The sequence below is a fragment of the Egretta garzetta genome, unplaced genomic scaffold (genome assembly GCF_000687185.1).
Source record: "Egretta garzetta isolate BGI_Z169 unplaced genomic scaffold, ASM68718v1 scaffold292, whole genome shotgun sequence".
Taxonomy (NCBI): domain Eukaryota; kingdom Metazoa; phylum Chordata; class Aves; order Pelecaniformes; family Ardeidae; genus Egretta; species Egretta garzetta.
The window spans coordinates 1,079,949-1,093,332 of NW_009258789.1; the positions used below are offsets into that span (position 1 = coordinate 1,079,949).

At 38.8% G+C, this 13,384-nt stretch overlaps 1 protein-coding gene across 1 annotated transcript; it reads right to left on the reverse strand.

Moving 5' to 3' along the window:
• Positions 1–2,223: 2,223 nt before the first annotated feature.
• KDELR2 (KDEL endoplasmic reticulum protein retention receptor 2) lies at positions 2,224–8,591 on the reverse strand. The gene is made up of 4 exons (XM_009649505.2): positions 7,741–8,591; positions 4,585–4,743; positions 3,270–3,522; positions 2,224–2,472 (listed from the first exon to the last, which is right to left on the reverse strand). The coding sequence occupies exons 1-4, from the start codon at positions 7,744–7,746 to the stop codon at positions 2,438–2,440; spliced, it is 453 nt and encodes a 150-aa protein (XP_009647800.2). The 5' UTR covers positions 7,747–8,591; the 3' UTR covers positions 2,224–2,437.
• Positions 8,592–13,384: the final 4,793 nt, after the last annotated feature.

Genomic DNA, 13,384 nt, shown 5'->3' on the forward strand with positions numbered 1-13,384 from the left:
GGGCTGCATATGCTAGGAATGTATATACTAGAAAAAGGATATAATATCGGTTAAAACCAGCCCTGTGGTCCGGCGTGACTATGCCATGTAGCCCAGTCCTGTGGTCTGCTGCAGCCAAGGTTACTCAAGATGATAAAGAGGGACCCGCGGCCTTCCTTCAAAACAACCCCTAACGACCACCATTGCGCACGCTCAAGAGGAGGAACACCTGCTTGAAGAAAATTTAAATATGAGATGAACAAGGGGTGATAAATATTAATGTAATAGTTGTGAAACATGATAAATATGTAAACTAGCTCTGTATAAATAAAGGCCAAAAGGATGTGACCTGGCGCGCCTAGGTGGAGCTGCAACTCCCCGGCCGCCCAGCGCTGCTTTTGCTCCTTCACTTTAAATAAACCCTTGATTGGACTTATGAAGTAGTGGTCTCAGTGTTTGACCATAACACCGGCACACCCAAAGGATGGCACCGCGGCCACCACGGGTCACAGACGGGCACCAGAAAACCGTCAAAAAAGGGTAACAGCTGCAGCGAAAGGAAAGCCGCCAGGTTGACGCCTGCCCTTAGGGCTGCTCGCGCTCCGCCGCAGCTGCTGGCTTTTGCTACCCCAGTCCTGCTGCCTGCTCCCAGCCCCCGAGCACAGCCCCCCGTGCTCCTTCTGCGCGCTTCTGAGCACGTACCAGGACAAGACATCCCAGAGGGACGCTTTGTGAAGGGCAAAGCCAACACCATGGAAGGAAATAACCTACCCAGATTCTGAAGAGCTCTCTAACCAGCACAGACCTCGTGTAGCTCTAGGGCTACAACTACCATCAGGCTCGTGTAGGTCATGGCAGGGACAGAGTTTGGTTTCAAGCAGCTCTGAACAGCAACGGGATACTCAGAGTAGCATTAGACTGCAGCATCTTAGCATGCATGCTCTGCAGATAAAGCACACTATTCACAGCTGGGGTTAGGAATGATAACCATCACTAACCAGGGGGATAACGATGGTAACCTAAGTTAGAGAAGATAAATGGTTTCTCAAAAATGGAACAAAACCCAGAGATGAGCACCAAACCCTCATCCGCCCTAGGCTGGAGACAGAGCTCTTACAGAAGAGGCAGAACTCAGTGACAGTGCCCCTCATAGCCTTAAAAAGTTCCCATTTCAAAAGAGCAAACAATGGCATTAAACAACTCGTCCTTACTACAACTCTTCATCCGGTCTCAGGCTAACAAAACTTTAATTCAGAAATAAAAAACCCCAACATTTTCACCATTTCATAAAGTGTTTATTGAGGATGGTAACACAGGATAAATCATGCAACAGCTCAGTAAAAAAAGGGAATCATCTAAAGGATAAAGAATGGTAACTGGTGCTGCTGATTTTGAAAAGTTTATAAAAAAAAATATTAATTGTCCAAAAGTGACATCAAAAACCACTTGAAGCTGAACATGGAAGTTGCTTATAAAGCATTCATTAAAAAGAAAATGTATTGTTTAAAATGATCACCTACAGATTACTGTAATCAACAACTTACAAGTCTCCCATTTCTATAGCTGCAATGGTGTAGCAGGGCTGTACATCCAAGATGTTTAACATTCTCCTCCCGAACAAAGCACACAGTCACAAACATTTGCCACTAAGCAACACAACCAGATCTCTAACCCTTCATGACCTGCGCTGCCAAGTGCTTTCGTTATTGGGATTACCTTCCCAAACATCAAGGCAAAACAGGAAAGGGCCCATCCTTGTGACCCTGAGATTTCCTTACTGTTCTCTTGCCATCAGCCTGTTTTAGAAGGGGAACAACTACAGAATGTGACTGCTCTCCTTCTGGCATCAACATCTATTTTAAATAGGAACTCCATGTCAGCAGATGGCACAAAGACTGGGGCACCAGCACATCACATCAAACATTGGTGGTTTCAAGATTTAGAGTTGACATATATTCACCTTTTGGAAAAAAATAAATACAGTGGAATGAAAATTGAATCAAAGGGGAAGAACAGATGACTACCATCCATCAAGGATGCACATATCTGTGCACTGAAAAAAAAAAAAAAAGAAAAAAAAATAAATCAGTCATTTCAAAGAAATTATTGAAAATAAAAAAAAGTTTGCACTTGTTCCTGGTCATAAACAATCCCACAAAAATCTCACTTTTGGAACTATTCCAATTGAAACCATACACTGAATTTATTAATACAGTATAAGTTTCTTTATGTAAAAAATCTTTATACATAGTAATAAAAAAGATAAAGGCAAGATGCATCAAACAGAAATCTGCTGGTTGTTTTTCCTCCGTTCTTACAGAGCCGCTGATGACTACCTGCGCTATAAAGAGCTGTGTTTCTGACTTTCTGTCTCAAGCATCTTCACCTTTGCTTGTGATAAGGATTGTTCTGTCCAAGCATCCAAAAGGACAGATGCTGGTGATGTTTTTTTTGGCACTTACGCTGGCAAACTGAGCTTCTTTCCCTTGAGTACTGTAAGGAAAAGTTGGAAAGAAAACAGTTAGCAAAACAAAAGATGTGATCTGCGAGAAGCACACACTGTTGAAACCTCAAGAGACCAAAACCTATCACACAGAGTCACTTTTTTACAAAATGGGTGCACTGCAGACAGTCCTCCCAAACTTGCCTCTCTCTTCAATACATACTGGTAAAAAACCGATGATAAATTAACAACTATCCCAATCCTGCCCTCTTGTGGCACCCTGGAATTTTCACTTTTCATCCTCAAGGCATACTAGCCTATGACCATGGTTTCTCAAGAGTTATGAATAAAGTAACACAGCCCCATATAGCTTTGTAGTTAACTAATGGAAGCTGGAACATGAATAAGGGCAGAATTACTGATGCACCCAGCAGAAATGACTGCTTCTACACTTAGCATAAACAGAAACATCCAAAGTTCTTTGGACTCTTATTTAGAACACTGAGAAAGATGTCTGTAATCATGGAATGTGCACAAAACAGGAGAAGCATGAGGATTATGCTTACAGACAGAAGACAACAGCAGCATGTATTTAGCCATACTTATTTTAAATTTGTCAATTAAGTCCATCAGACCATTTATACATTTATATTCTACCCATATGCAAAACAATCCCCCCAAATGCCCCACACTAGCAGAAATTGTACTTGATAAATCTATCAAGAAGCTTTCAGCGATAATTTGCACACAGAATTAACAACTTAGTAATGTCGATATAGCAGATCCCTATAAATGTGTTAATTGCTACATTCCACAACCTGAAGCTGGAAGTGATAGCACTACTTACCTTTTGTAACATACAAATAGAAGAAGTCACAGTAAAGAACGGTCTGGACCACACCAGCAACAACAGCTATGAGGTCAAAAAATCCCTCAAAATAGTAGCGCCAAATCCAGTTGACTAAGTACAAGGCACGGTACAGACCCAAGAAGAAAAGATAGTGAGTAGTGATGGTCTCTGCTTCCCCAGTTTTGCTGATCATAAAAAGTTGAGGGAGAATAGCAACCGATTCAAGATAGATGGAGAAGGTCCACAGTATCTGAAAGGAAAAAAAAAAAAAAAACAACAAAACCACACAGGCATATTCAACCATCTTACTGATAACAGAAGCACAGAAGGTATTTGACTTGGCCTGACTTTTCACTCCCTAACAATGTTATGAATAGGTACAGTATTTTGGCAAACTACCCTTGGTATTAGGAAAAACTAAGTGAAAGCTTCAAAATCAACCACAGGACGGTACGAGGGAACAACCCTCTTGGCAGACAACAGGCTCTCCAAACCAACTGCCGAGCCAGCTGGCAGGCATAGGTTTACTCGTGAAGAATCCACCCATCAGTTCAGGATTCACAGGACCATGAAATACAGCTTACAGAGCTGGTGCTGTAAAAAGCTGCAGGATCCTTTTTCCCCCACGTTCTTTCAACTTTTTTAATCTATAGGCTTAAAGAATTAGTTAATACGTAACAAAATTTAAAATAATGTCTCAAAGTGTTGCAATTAAAATCCCTTTACTCTCTAATAAAATCATTTAACTCCAATAAATATAACAATGCAGCTCAGTTCACTTAAAACAAGCATCTAAAGTTATTATCTATTTTGTGGGAAAAATAACCTGTTTGAACTCTATAATTACATTTTTAATATATTTTTTCTGATAGGAAAACACACAGCTGCATTTCAAATACAATGCAATTCTTTCTAATACTTTAGACCATTTGCTGTTCTACAAAAGCATTATAATTCTTTGTTTTCACCAGGTGGCACCAACTATTCACAAACTGCATTCTGGGGCATTTCTTTAACAATCATAACAAAAGGAAGGATAGTTTTGAATAATATAACCATCAGTATAATGGGAAAAAAGATCGTCTTCTGCTTAATAAAATAATCAATGTTGATAATAATGCTCGTCTCCTGAAGTGCCTTAAATTTTCACAGAAATCTACATTGTAAAGATGTATTAAGGAAACAGGATTAGCCTCAACCTACTAAACACAGGCATTTTTCAAACATTCCTCAGTCAGCCAAAAACCGCTCATCTTCATATTCTAAATATTTTAGAGAAAAAAGTACAACCTCCTGCCCACAACCAACTCACCTCCAGAGGAGAGAAGTCATGATTGACAAGAAATGAGAGTCCACCAACAGGAACTATCAGAAACTCCACTCTGAATGTATCATGGTTTCCATCATAGGTGGCCTTAAATTTCATGTAGATCAGATACACAGTGGCATATGAGCAAGCAATGTAGATAAGCTAAAGAACAAGGAAAGAAAAAACAAAACCCAGAGAGGTTACATGATTAGATCAAACTCACTGAACAAAGATATTCCCAGGCACTAAGAGAAGTAAGTGCCATCTTTTTGGTTGTTTGTATTGTTTGTTTACATGCCTTTGCAGTTCCAGGCTACGTGGTGGTATTTAACATCTCTCAGCAGAGTAATAATTCTAGACCAATGACTCTGGGCTCTACTGGTCTTGTTGCTTTAAAAGCATCACCTTGCCTCTGGTTGAAGTGACTGCCCAAAGTTTCTTTAAAGACCCTTTCCAGAGTAGACAGAACTAAGGAACTGACCAGAGAAGCAATACCCCTTCTGCTGCTGCAGGAGAAGCACTGGCCCAAACATTTACATTAAAAATATGTACATGCATACATGCAGTAATGATGGAAGGGGTCTTTTTACATTCAAAAAGCCTGGGAGTGGTGTGGCTCATATGCAATTGAAAACCTATTCAATAAGCCCCGTTTGGAATCAGCCATTCAACTTACCACAAATTAGCTGATTTGACTTAGACATCTTTAAAACCTGAGGAGTGTGGCAAGTGGCCAGTGCTCTCCGTCAACCAACAGGCCACAAAACCTGCAAAACTAACAGACTGCTAGAAGCACTGAACCAGAATTCAGTTTCAATTTCAGTTGACCTCTCATGTTACCATTTTTAATTGTTATGGTACAGTAGACTTCATAGCTATTCCCTGTGGAATAGGCAAATAGCCTTACTTTACAGATGAGAAAACAGCATCAGAGACTTTCTAAAGGTCAATCTGCCATCATCAGGACAGAGCTCACATTGTCCCGGAGACAACATAGTACAGTAGACTAGGCAAATAGTTTAGCTTCTGCCTCAGTTTCATCACAAAGATCAAATATTCCAAACCATTTCTCACAGTAAATATGGGTTCTTTACAACAGAAGACTAACAGATTTCAAACCCCATTGTTTGCAGATGCTACTAATCACCAAAAGCGCAGATACAGATACAAAATGCTGCAAATATTATATTAAGGAGCTCAGAATCCAGACTCTTTACTACACTAGCACCCTGGCTGACTGGAGATAAAGGACCACAGGACAGGGTATCAGATACAGGGAATCTCTACTGCAGGTGTAAATCGGTATGTTCATAGAAGACACTAAGAAACTGTGAATGAAGCCCAACTCCTTATTCAAGATTTCTTCATAAGAATTACAGTGTGTTTTGGGACACTCAAAAACTTCCCATTTTTAAAGATATCAAAATAAAGTAAAAGAATGGTAGAAAAAGGACTGCAGAGTGCACCAGCAGAAATGCATCCAATATTCAGATACAAGTACCATGAAAAATAAACTCTAAGATACAGAATGCTACAAATTACAAAAATTGAAGTCTGCAGGTCATCAAGCAGATAGTGCCAATTTCTGTATTTCTGTATATATTCCTGGAACACAGAAGAAACTAGTTTTCTTAAATATCTGATGATCATTGCCAGACAAATACATCAAGTTGGCACCTGTAGTTTAATTAATATTTCTTTAAAAATACTAAAGAAAACCCTAACTCTACAGAAATTAACAACTTTTTTTGCTGCCAATTACAGCATTTTCCTCAGACTAGAAAGTTCATTTAGTTATGCCCTGGGTAAGCTTATTTGTATAGTAGCTCATGTTCTCTACAACTGCATAACGCTATATACTCCTAAATATATGCAGATAGAACAAGCAGCTGTGTTGGGACACTCAAGCAGCTTTGTCTTGGCACTACACTAATGGGCTTTTGAAAAGCCAATTCCATCTAACAGTCTCTCTCGGCAGTAACCTTTGAAACTCTATCAGAAGTTTCCACTTTGCAAGTTAAGATTGGATTTGAACAGAGCACCACTCTTTCATTACTGGAAAGACTCAGTTTAGTATAAAGTTGAGTATCATAAGTGCCATTTTCTATATTAATTCCTTTTCTGGGTAGGAGGGCTGCAGAATAAAGACCTGGTCATGACCCTGAATCACAAGCAATACATAAACTGCAAAAAAACCTAGCTGCTCCTTTAGTGAGCCCAACAGTAGCTTTCAATATTCTCAGAAGTTACGTAGGAAAAAAAGCTTGTGTTTCAATAATATTTTACTTAATCCTCAGTTCTTCATCTAGACTATTAATATTAAAACTTAAGCATACACGTTTGAGTTGTTAAAGACAGTAATGTGAGTGGGTTTAAGATCTAAAATTTTATTTTACAGTACTATTCCCCTAATTCTTCAGTACATTTTGCATTATTGACTATCTAGTTTTTCCTATCTAGTCTTTCCTCTTAGCCAAGTTATACTAGCCTCTGAACTAGAGTTGAAGAGCATCAAGAAAATCCAAGAATAAAGGAACGGGATTAAAAAGGTGTCTGCTCTGGTACCACAAATGCACCACTTTGGCGCCACAAACATGCTGCACTCTGCCGGTTTACTGCTTTATTTTCTTGTATGCAGCACCAGAAATTGCAGGAATAAATAACAAAAACAAATTTGAGCTCGCTAACATTTAGTGGGCAAGTGAACAGGGTATAATCTAATGGAAGCTAGATTCCTAAAAGCATACTCCTGTCAACTTTTCATCAGCCCCTGACCAGACACTAGCTACAATTCTGGCAATGCATTTTGAATACTAATTTGCTCTGTAGTGGATAAAAAGAGATTTACTTAAGCATTAATGTCTCAATTGAGAAATACAATTTATTTGAAGCATTTTTCCAAAAGCTTTTATTTTCAATAACCAAAATGGCATTTGTTCGACATGTCACAGTCCCATACAAACAGTTTTTAGAAATTGCATGTAGAGTGTAGAAAAAAGTAGGGGTTTGAGTCCACTTTCCACATTCTTTATCCATAGCCCATCTAGAACTTATTCTGCAATAACTGTGCAGTGGGCCATTTAAAGAGGCTTTTCTTAATGAAATTATGCACTCTGCATGCAACATTACTAGCTTTTCTAACTCTTCAGTATACTCTACCTTCATAGATGTGTTATACAATGAAATGAATGAAGTGAAGAGGTCCAGATAACGCGTAGTGAAGACCAGTGCAAACAGAAGCTGGCTTTTCCCAGAAATACCTAAAGCGATAAAGGAAATAATTAATTATTCAAAAAGCGATGATGTGCTTTAAAACGCTCAATGCCAAGGATGAAAAAGGATACAGTTCTTTATTTCTAAGCAAGTTGATTACAAAATTAGGACAAAATCCAGGCTTCCAGAATTAAGCTGTACAAACAGAACTGTAAGTTCATACATCTCAGTAGTGTGAATGTAAGTTACGTATACACACCATGGTACTGGAAAAGGTACCAACACTACCCAAGATTTAGGAGTTACTCACAGCAGATAGTGTAATCTACCAAAATATCACCTGCAAGCTATCCGTTCTGCATTATCACTGGGCACTATGCAGCAAGGCTGCATTAGCTTTCAATTCTCAGAGAGCTGTCACATGCCTCAGTACATTCTTCAGATGCTGAATAGCTGGAAAGGTACAAGGGCAATAGATACTACAGATCCAGTGATAATCAGAAAGTATGCTAGCACCTATAACGTGATTTTAAATGAGTAAATTTATTTTAAAACATAAGGCAATTAAATTCAGAAGATTAAGTGACAACATGTTTGGGAAAAATATTATCAAACAGTCAAAAACAGATATTACTATGTACTATAATAAAATAAGAGAGAGAAGTGAGCTAAAATGACAGACATCTACATTGCATCTTCAAAGTAACTTTCCATTTTAGGCCAAAGCCCCAACATCAAAACATTTGTACTTAACTTTAGGCACTATAGAAGAGGTAGAAGCATAAAAGCTTTGCACATTCAGTCACTAATAGCTTCTGAAAACTGAGGTGAAGCATCGCTCCACAATACTGATGTGGTGGCGTGTCACAGCAGGGGGACAAAACAACCTAACCTGCACCTCTATCCTGTTATTCCAATTATTCTTGTTTTCAGTCATCCAGGGTGAAAATATTTGAAACTGTTCAGCTAAGCATGCAAATATAGTTCAGAAAACAACAGGGAAAATTCTTCTCTGGAAGAGGGATGCAAGGCTGAAAATCCTTGTCCCTTTACACAGAGATATTTCTGAAAAAGGCTTCTATTAACAATGTCATAAAGCAGTTAGAAGAAAGGCTATCTGCCATGGTTATTGAACTCCTTTTTCACTCTGGCTTAAGAAACACTGAATAAGCTGCCCCAGATAAAGGGACTTTATGTTTATACATAAAGTACAGGAATGGCTGAAACAGTAACAACTGAAAAGGGTTTTTGTTTGCAACTTTCATACGTGAAATGCCTACAAGGTGAGCCTAACGTACTACCTGCAGAACAACCCAACTGCCCATAAGCAAGTGTGGTACAGGAAAAGGCAAATGCCTCAAAACCTACAATTATACAGACTCTAACACTACAAAACAAAAGCTGTAATTATTAAAAAAAAAAAAAAAAAAAAAAAAAAGAAGAAAAAAACCCCACACCCCAAATACCACCACCACCACCCCTTCCCAAAGTTTAGGAAAAAAAAACCCAAAAAACCAAAAAACATTTGGCATTTCTTGAACTAGAACTATGTTGCAAAGACAGCTGAAGCAGCAGTCTCCGTTGTAATGTCAGCAAGCACACCTGGGATGCAACTCTTGACAGAGCCCTGCTCTCAAGCTAATAAAACCTCTCAGCAAGCAACACTGTCCTAAGGTCAAAACCTACTGGACAAAGAAATCCACCTGGACAGATTACACTGCAGCATCACACTACAGCATGCAGTTATGTTAAATTATTTAACATGCTATTTTATTTTAGTAAATAACTGTGAACAGCAAAAAAAAGGCATAGAAGATATATTAATTATTGGTAACAGCTAGAAATTTGGATCTGGATGTATTGCCACATAAATACATGTAATATACTTGACAAATTCCTCTAAGTGTTGCCAGCTACCCCTCCCCCCCAACCTAAAAGTTGTATTTTTTATTAAGGCTTTCAGTATTTACACTGCATTTTGCATCTTTAGAATAGTCAAATGTTCCTGAAACACATCCTAAAGCCAAACTTAAACTAATTTTCAAGTTAAGTAGGCTAGACTAGGCAAGGTTCAAAGTTTAAACCAAAGACCTATGAAGAGACAGGCAAACTGAGAGAAAGCAAGATCTACACCACTAGCAAAAATGGGGGAAGGAAAACACTCTGCTGTATGAATTTGATGCATTTCAAAACTTTAGGCAATATACCTGCCGCAGCACTGACCTTGGCTCACAGTTGTTAACTGCAATATACAGAGACTACGCTGCCGTTATTCTCATCCTTCTCTCTTTCCTTTTATTCCCACAAGCATTACTTAGTTCTTGAGCTAGATAAAAATTTTTATTTCTTCTTCCTAAGCTCTGGGCTAGAATTTCAAAGATGATGAAGAGGTGGCAAACCACAACTGTTTCATCCTCAGACATGGAAGAACTTCAATTTCTGCACTCTAGTTTGGCTAAAAGCAATAGCATGAAACCTTAATTCAAAAGTTCAGCTGATTTCTACAGCCAGGAGCACAGCAGAGCTGAAACTGTAGTATTTTCTCATCAACTTAATTTTGCTAGTGTCGGTTGGCCTGGCTGTGGAGCGTGTACACTACTTACTGACTATGAACTGTGTATCACAACCATAAACCTACAAACACAAGTTTTTCTAAGGAAAGCCGGTCCATACTTTGTCATGGAAACTTCACAGACTTTTTCAAGTATTTAATAAAAAACTAGCTTTGTTCAGTATGAAGTCCACATCAGCCACAGAACCACAACTTGTTTGGTTCTGCTAATAAAGCACTAACATTAAGAATCCTGTGCTTTCAATTAAAAAAGCCCAACCTAACACTAAACACAAATTTGTCCATTGATAAAGGCAAAAATTTTCCTTCAAAGAGAGAAAAGAAATTCCAAACCTACCTAAAGCAGCATTTTCTGAGAAAATACAGAAAAATTGGCAGCAGCCTATGGCAAAGTACTGTTTAAACTCTTCAATGTAGCGTATGATCTGGTCCATAGTAGAGACATAAACAAAATTATGAGCAGAGCTACATTACCTAGCAAAAGTTTTTTTTTTTGCTCTACCTAGCAAAAGTAGATTTACTATCTACACAACTATATTTAGAGTATTCAGCATATAATTTGACAGCCTGGCAACTACAGGTCACCTTTAACACTTGACAAATGACACTGAGAAAAGCAAATCAATTTTCAGGGAGTAATTTGCAGTGCAAACAGTCTAATTTGACTTGGAATGGGCTAGAAAATACAGTCTGAACATGACAATGTTTGAAAGCACAGGATTCTTCAAGTCTCATTAATTTCCTAATTATGACACGAAGTCAATAATGGATTTACCTGCTACATTCTCCACAGCTCCCAGTAATTATTTTTGAGCTGTTATTTGGAGTGGCAAACATTTTTCCAAATCCTGAATTTGGAAACTCCAACAACCAGTCATGCAAAATTGTTCCCCTGCCAGCTCTGAAATCCTGACTTGATTTGCTTTCCCCTTGTTCCGTTTTTAACATACTGACTAAATTAGGGGCAAAAAAGAAAAAGTTTGTCACTGAAAACACAGACTGCTTCATAATGCACATTATCCTAGCCTCACCTATTTTCCTCAGTTAGAGGAGTCACTTCTTAAGAAAGAAAATGCAGACTGATGTGTCTTCAGAAAACAGCAGGTTGCAGCAGAGGTACACAGGCTGTCTCCCTCTCGTTTCCAGCTGCTTTTAGAGGCCTCTGAGCTCCTCTTGGAACAAAGGCCTCAGACACACACAGATGCAACCAGAAGAGAGGAGTCGGCACCATGTGGTTTGCCAGCTCTTCATGGATCACAGCCTACAGTTCAGCAATCAGTTAGGAGCTTTTCTAAGCTTCTACTGCTTCCAAAGTGCACAGTTAAAGCAGCAGCTGGTTTGCCCACATTTCCTTAGTCACCAATAACCATGAGGTGTAAGTTTATTTAATTTATAAACAGCTATAATATGCAACGTAAAGGAACTGCTGAAAGCCCGCTAACAAGACACACTTAACAGCTGCTCAACATTAACCAGTAACTATTTAGGGGTTATTGCTGTGTACGACTTTACAAACATATTTTAGGCAAATATACGTTTATGAAGTTTTTATTAGTAGAAACCAAAACTGACAACATCAAACCACTAAAAGGAACAGGATGGAGTCCCAAAAATGAAATGCCATGCTCCTTTGAGGTGCTTTTCTCATTCTAGACAAACTTACTAGGCCTCGGACGCTAATATCATAGAAGTAACATGGATCTGGATTTACTCCTAAGGACTCAGGCAGAACTAGAAGATACCAAAAATCCCAGACAAAGGCATCCCCATTTCATTTTTTTTTTTTCCTCAGAAAAATGAATGAAGCAGGTGTTTTCTACTGAAAGAGTCCATTCATGTATGTTTGTGTTCAGGGATGCTGGCTAACATGGTAAGGAGAAGAGCTGAAGGCCCTATGTAATATAGACACATTTACTTTTCTGTGTTGGAGCAAGCAGTACCAAAGGTAACAATTGGTATGAGTCTACTTTCTTCTGAATAAAACCCTAGTAACAGAGATCCTCAATCACAACTGACTTAAGGAAAACAAGATCAGATCACTTTTTAAACAAAAGATGGGACTAGGTTACATTGTACTATACTGTGTAAATAACCTCATGTCCAAAGGTCACTTAAGAATCTCTTGGCTAAAAACCAGTAATTTTAGCCTTGCACTAGAATTTCTCATTTTCGTTCCTCAGCAAGAGATACTTAGTTTTTAGATCATCAACTCTGTTGTTGTTTGTAATCTTGACTGCATTTCTTAAGTAAGGTGGAGAACAGAACTCTACAGAAGAATTGGAGAAGGCCAGGCCTTATCCTGCCAGATCCGGACAGAATTCTTGATACACTAGAGCTTGAGCCAGGGAAGTTCATTAGGTAGGAGCTCTGGACCGTGGAGTCATTTGCTTGAGCTCTGTTGTAAAGTTAAGAACTGTTTTTACTTTAAGCGTGTTTAAAACCAAAGCTATTAATTTACGGTTTTTTTTTTCTTTTTACACTGTCAAGTGGTTAGCAAAAAGTGACTTGACATGAAAACATACAGAACCTGTACTTCCTCTTACCTGTAGCACAAATCTCTTTCATTTCCTCATTCTCAGTTCTTTCAGGTTGCAGCTTAAACTAATTCTTCACGCTCTTAACTGAAGACTTTACAGATACATCTGTTCAACAGCGCTAACTCAGTGTTTGAACGATATTTCACATCAACACATGGCAAACCGATTTCAAGAATAATCACTCTTACTAACAAAGGAGAAGCTCAACAGAGAGAAGGCAAAGTCAAGCTCACAGCCAAACCCCAGTCCACAGCAAAAACGGTATTTCCAGGGTTGGTGGCCTGATACACAGAGCACTGAAATGCCCATTTTGAATGACAAGAACTACCAGTTTTCTGAAAGAAATCAGCTATGCTGCAGCCGCAACAACTTGCAATTCCCTCCAGCCGCCACACCGTACACTACAAGAGAAAAAGCAAACCGCATCACACAGATTTCGAGCAAGCACGTACAAAGCACGGGAGGAAGAACGAGCGTTTCC

What these genes read in the sequence shown, in the direction of transcription:
- KDELR2 (XM_009649505.2), bottom strand. An exon ending in ATGACTTCTCTCCTCTGGAG is followed by an intron (nt 3,523 to 4,584) that starts GTGAGTTGGTTG and finishes TTTTCCTTTCAG; the next exon opens with ATACTGTGGACCTTCTCCAT. An exon ending in CTATTTGTATGTTACAAAAG is followed by an intron (nt 2,473 to 3,269) that starts GTAAGTAGTGCT and finishes TTTTCCTTACAG; the next exon opens with TACTCAAGGGAAAGAAGCTC.